This window comes from Zea mays, chromosome 8 (assembly GCF_902167145.1).
Source record: "Zea mays cultivar B73 chromosome 8, Zm-B73-REFERENCE-NAM-5.0, whole genome shotgun sequence".
NCBI lineage: Eukaryota > Viridiplantae > Streptophyta > Magnoliopsida > Poales > Poaceae > Zea > Zea mays.
Genome location: NC_050103.1, coordinates 5633349 through 5639433, shown reverse-complemented (window position 1 = coordinate 5639433; position 6085 = coordinate 5633349). Strand labels below are relative to the sequence as shown.

The window sequence follows — 6085 nt, the reverse complement described above, 5'->3', positions numbered from 1 at the left end:
TAACATGTACCCTCAATTGACTTCAAAAATTCACGCAAGTCATACATTCATATAAAATTAGTAATAATATATAAGGTAGAAGGTCATAATAAATATAGAAGGTGAGAAGTATACAATAATAAAATCATCATTGTGTATTTAAATAAAGTAGAATCAAGATGTGTATAATGATATGAACTTACATTCTATTTGTACTCCTACTTGGCATAGTCAAGATAATTAGTGTCCTCTTAGTCCTTAAGTTCTCGTGCAAATTATGAATATATGTATCAAGAGTAATAACAGGTAAGAAAATATAAATAAGATTTATAAAAGTTTTAAACGATTCTAAACTATATACCATTAGATAGATCTTGATTTTAGGAAAATAATAAAATTAGTTTCATATTTTTCTAAGCTAAGGTTTATAAAGGTTAGTTCAGATTTAATATTTTCTGAAAACTACCGAATAAAAACGGTAATTTCCAGAAACAGTCGAAAAAGCCCAAATCATTTTCGTTTCTGATTCTGATTTTTCCTACCGATTCAGTTTCCATATTTTTGGTAACCGTTTCCATTTCCGTTTAGACCTAAATTTCGGTAAAATTTCGAAAACGATTCCTGATATCCGAAAATTACCGTTTCTGTTTTCATCCCTATGTGTATGTGTGTTAGATTTCAAGCTAATATTAAGAAAGCTCACTTAAGTGCAGTGAAAAGAATCATATGTACCTAAAGCACACACTGAGCATTGGCCTTTAGTATCACAAAGGAGCAGTTTTCAACTCATCGCCTATTTCAATTCAGATTATGCGGGTTGTAAAATTCATAGGAAAAGCACATCTAGAGGGTGCCATTTGCTTGGTAGATCACTAGTTTCATAGTCATCCAAAAAGCAACCAAACCTCGAGAATCAATTTTACGATATAGGTGATTATGACCTCCCTTATGGTTTGAGGCAATGGTTCCTTTGGCTTTATGATTTTTACCACAATGATGTTGTCCATGGATCAATTATTTTTTGTTTCTTTTGACAAAAGTATGGAAATGTGCTCAAACTAGTCCAAGTGAGAACACTTGGTGACAACATAGTGGATTTCTCGTATAATTATTTGTTAAGAGCATTTGACCATTGGCTTGAATTATAAAAGTTGAGTACTCATGTGCTTCGACATTACATTGTGATATACTGATATTAAAGGATACTTTCGAAAAACAAGGAATATATGAACACAAATTGCTTACAAAAAATATATTGAACAATAACTTCAACTTTGAATTATTTTATTCATTGGACAATTTGAGTGGTTATTCACTTTAAGAATCATCTTTTCATGTTCATACAAAGTCCAACTTTACCAACTAAGGCATTGACACCATCTTGTGGAAATCCATCTTTTTATATCCTTATTCCTCATAGAGACGACTTATGTAGCAGTACTGGGATATGACCATTCTCTTGTAGGCTAACCACTGTGTTGTATAAACTCTCTTTCAAAGTAGTGAACTTCATACCCAGAGCATTGAGTCGTTGTGTGGAGAACTTGTAAGGCTTGATCAGTGGCTTGTTTTCATCCTTGCATCTAAATAAATAGTTAGCCAAACAAAGAAAAAGTTAAATTCGCGAAGCCAAATACCAAATGATGGGTATACGTCTATTATTTACGAGAAAATGAGCAAATTAAGTTTCTTTGGAGACATTATTTTTAGATACATTTAGGTGGTGGTGGTGGGTATATAGCGGGGAGGGGAGAGGGAACCACACAAATTGTTTTAATGCTAACCAAACAATTTTGAAATCAATAACATTTCTAAAAAACAACATAAGTTAGATGAACATTTTGCATTTCATAAAGGATGTTCTATTTGAAATCGTAACAAAAAATGTAGGCAATTACTTGGTGGTGATCGGGTATTGTGGGAAGAGATCTCTCATCATTTGAAGAAACTCCGATTGGTGTAGCATGTGACCTATGCAGAGGTACCGACCATGGGTGCTCACATCTTCATACACCAAAATATGGGCAAGGGCGACATCTCGCACATCAACATATGCACCAACCGCGTTTGAGTATGCCTTCTTTGTGCCCTTCATGTAGGTGGCCACTATGGATAAACTTAAGTTCAATGTTGGTTGGAGCATTCTACCTATTGTCCCTGGTGGGACAACTATTAGTAGTTGTATCCCTCTCTTTGATGCCTCTTCCATTGCAGTCTTCTCAGCAACCATCTTTGCATAGCAATACCAGTTCTGTAATTTGATAACACATATTAAGTCAATTAAAATGATTCATGCCAAAAATACTTGGTCAGCTAGCCCATTATATATGACAACATCATTTTGGATGAAATGATTCCTTAAACCAAACACCCCCATAATAAACGTAGGGGTGAGGGTGATGTCATCAGTAAACGAAGAGTATTTTATATACCGACATGTTATAAGTAATGCATATAGTAGACAAAATCGATCACTTATATAAGCTATTACTGGCATGTGACGCTGAAAGCGGAGGCCAAAATTGTGGGTCGTCTGTAGAAAACATAAACATGTTTCACGATAAAAGAAACTTTTAAGTAGAGGTTTCAGGCCTTATTTAATTTCTTCTAAGATTATATAATCTCGAGGATAAATGAATATTTACTATATTAAAACATTAGTTTTAACGGTCATCCCGCGTTAATATTTTTCAAAAAAACCCTATATTTCTTTAGAATCAACCCGCACTCTTATAATCTCTTCTCTACTACTATAATAGAAGAGTTTATGTAAAAAATAAGTTGAAATTATGTGTAAGTAAGTGTTTAAACCTTGGTTGTTGGCTCCACATTCACACCCACCTAACCAATAGAAAACATATATTTTGTGCTTTATTAAAACAAAATTTATCCTATGTCATATATATATATATATATCGTAGCAATGGACAGACATATGACTAGTAGGGTCTTATTAGTGACTTGGGTAAATATAGATTCCTATCCAATTTGTCAATAGAGCAAAAACTAGACTTCATTGCTCTTATTGGAACCTGAAAAATACTTTTTTTGAAAATTATCCTAAACAATATATGTCGAGGACAGGAATATATCTAGCTAGTACCAGATGAACCTAATGGTAGGACGTAGGTGTGAGAGCATCCTGCTAGAGATTAATTAGAAAATATTTGATATTGGTGCTGTTGATGAGAGAGACTTCTATGTTAAGTTGTGTCTCCAAAAATAAAGTAGATGACTTTCAGTGGTTTCTTATTGCAAATGTATGGGTCTCCACAAGTGGAACACAAAAAGGCCCTTCCTCATTGAGTTAACCCAAACATGTTTAAATTAAATTAGTCGTATTTTTGTGGGTGGTGATTTTAGGGGGTATTTGATTTTCTCTAGCTAAAATTTAGTTCGTGTCACGTCTAATATTTAAATGTCAATTACAAGTAGTAAATATAGTCTAAGTATAGAACTAATTATATAAAGGAATATTAAATGACAAGATGAATTTATAAGCATAATTAATCTACGATCAACAAATGTTTACTGTAGCATAAAATGAGCGTAGCATTAAATGAGTGAATCATGGATTAATTAGGTTTAATAGACTTATGGTGTGTTTGGTTTGTGGAGTCACTCTATGCTTCATGAGGTCAGTGGCGGACGCAGGACGAAAATTCAGGGGGGGGGGGCAAAAAGGCCACATGAGAGACATGATTTTCTAGTTCGCCATATCTGTCGACCGCATAAGACAAGTCATATCGTTGCGACGAGCGAGATCTAGCTTGTCGAGCGGATTGACGTCACATAAAAACAGAACAAGGGACGGAGGCAGCAGGAAGGGGCGAAGTCGGGTGGCGTCGCATCGGGAATGGGTCGACGGCGGAAACAGGGCAGCAAGCAGACTGGTTTAGGTGGTGTCGAAAAGATTAGAGTTAGACAGGTAGATGCAAGGACTGGATCGAGAGGATCCGGCGAGCAGGCTCATAACATGGTTGTTTTATGTCATGTTCTAAACCTTTATAGCTAACTGTTAACTGGTTTTAGCTGGGTTGTGGCATCTAACAACTAATACTTATTTGAGGGGTATAACTAACAATTAGTTGATCCATTCTAAATCTCTCGACTAATTTTAGCAACTAACTATTAGTTTTAGAGATTTAGAACAAGACTCTATACTATCTAAAACTTTGATTTTTTTTCTACACTTAATACTAAATAATCATTAGACATAAAAGGGTGTACAAAATTGAGGGGGGGGGGGCATGGCCCACTTTGCCCCCCTATGGATCCGCCTCTGCATGAGATGATGTATCATAAGTTCATTCCATCAATTTTGGTGGAATCAACCCACTCCTCATGTATATACTAATTATTAGCTTATGAGGAATGTGGTGGTGATGTATCAACCCGTTCTATTCTACAAACCAAATAAAAAAATGAGGAGTGAGAAGAAGATGGATCACTTCATTCCTCAAACCAAACACACTCTTATATTGTTGTTTAGTCCTTATTTGTGTAACTAGTATTCAAACTTCCGCCATGATAGGACTAGAACTTAGTCACTTAGATACAGACTCACCTTGTAAGGTCCACAACTAAAAAACAACGATAGATACCACGACCAGGGGCCTTTCCTATTTTATGCTATCATCAACTAAAACAAAATTTTGAAGATTACATGTAGATCCGACAGTGGTGCATGTTGCATAGAAAAAAGGGGACCGGTCGCTATTCAAGAATAGTTGCAGAGTCTGGGATACTTATTCCATGCGAAGTTAATTTGGTTGGAACTTCAAAAATAATATTTTGAAGTTTAGTTACTTCTTTTTACATGCTATGCATGGGCTAAACTTGTTTTTCCCACGCACCTGTTCGTTTGGCTTTATTCATACATGTTTTTACTATTTTTACAGTATTTTGTTTCTGTAGATTACACAACTGACTTTAATTCGAAGCGAACATAAATTCTTAACTAGTATGTATTATCTCTCCAACGTTAGAGACTGAAACTTAAAAATTCCTACCAAAAAAATGCTTGAATAGCGTAGAAGTAGCAGTGGACCTGTGTTTGCTTGCAGAATTCAAGGTCACTCCAACAACTCTCGTCCACTGTCCGATCAGGGTCCCTGTTAGGGTTCATGTGGACAGCCCCGTAGGATGAGGTGAAGACCACACGTTGCACCCCCATGTCTGCTGCAGCGTTCAGAACGTTCTTTGTTCCCTCAATAGCAACCGGCACAAGGTCCTGCATGCATCACCGCATCGCATCCATCATGATGCTTATGTGACCCTTCTATCTATCTTGAAAGGTAGGAAGCCAAGCCTAACAGCATAGAGGAGACCGAGGAAGTAGACTACTACGTATACTGACCGGATCATTCGATACCGGGGAGGCGACATGGAAGACGCCATCACACAAGCTGAACGCGCGACGAAGCGACATGTAGTCCAGCACGTCAGCATGGTACAGAGACAGCCGTTCTTGAGCTCCGTCCAGTGCCAGCAGATGGGCATTCTTGGGGTCCTCTGGCACCAGATAGCAAAAAAGATAGCATGTAAGGACAGTTCCTGCCAGAGCAGCGGGAGACGAAGCAATGGCCACCCGGCCCCTAGGCGTCTACACACAGGTCCCGTTGAAATCTTTTGAATTTTACTAAATTTATTTACGGACTGGGAAGCGCTTCTCGCTCACTCATCTGCTAGCTAGAATGCTCAGTACTCACCAGGGTGCCTCGCGGTGCCCCTCACAACGTAGCCGCGTTGGAGCAGCTCCTTGACCAGCCATGACCCGATGAAGCCTCCAGCTCCGGTCACGCAGACCAGCTTCTCAGCAGCCGCCTCGGCCATGGTCGATCGATCGGTTGATAGATGCTGGTTTCCGCTGCCGTAGCTCTGATGGTCTGAACTGAACTGACGCACGAAACAGACTCTTTTTTCCCTCTATATATATAGGCCGGGGCCGTGCTTTCAATCTACTACTACTATAGCAGCAGCAATATATGAAGTTAAAAGAAAACGAGGAAGTTCGCATGCACCTGGATTCGAGATATGAAATCATCAGTTATTAATTTTCAATTCCATAATCATATGCACACCAACCACATGGTGAGTATGTTAT

At 37.8% G+C, this 6085-nt stretch overlaps 1 protein-coding gene across 1 annotated transcript; it reads right to left on the bottom strand.

The window, feature by feature from the left end:
* Window positions 1-1188: 1188 nt before the first annotated feature.
* On the bottom strand, window positions 1189-5871 carry LOC103634693 (cinnamoyl-CoA reductase 1). The gene is made up of 5 exons (XM_008657287.2): window positions 5691-5871; window positions 5339-5493; window positions 5030-5212; window positions 1878-2230; window positions 1189-1562 (listed from the first exon to the last, which is right to left on the bottom strand). Exons 1-5 carry the CDS (start codon window positions 5812-5814, stop codon window positions 1394-1396), a joined length of 984 nt encoding a protein of 327 aa, XP_008655509.1. The 5' UTR covers window positions 5815-5871; the 3' UTR covers window positions 1189-1393.
* Between the last annotated feature and the right edge of the window lie 214 nt (window positions 5872-6085).

What these genes read in the sequence shown, in the direction of transcription:
- LOC103634693 (XM_008657287.2), bottom strand. Translation starts at nt 5,814, where the DNA reads ATGGCCGAGGCGGCTGCTGAGAAGCTGGTCTGCGTGACCGGAGCTGGA. An exon ending in GGGCACCGCGAGGCACCCTG is followed by an intron (nt 5,494 to 5,690) that starts GTGAGTACTGAG and finishes ATCTGGTGCCAG; the next exon opens with AGGACCCCAAGAATGCCCAT. An exon ending in CAATACCCGATCACCACCAA is followed by an intron (nt 1,563 to 1,877) that starts GTAATTGCCTAC and finishes CTATTTATTTAG; the next exon opens with ATGCAAGGATGAAAACAAGC.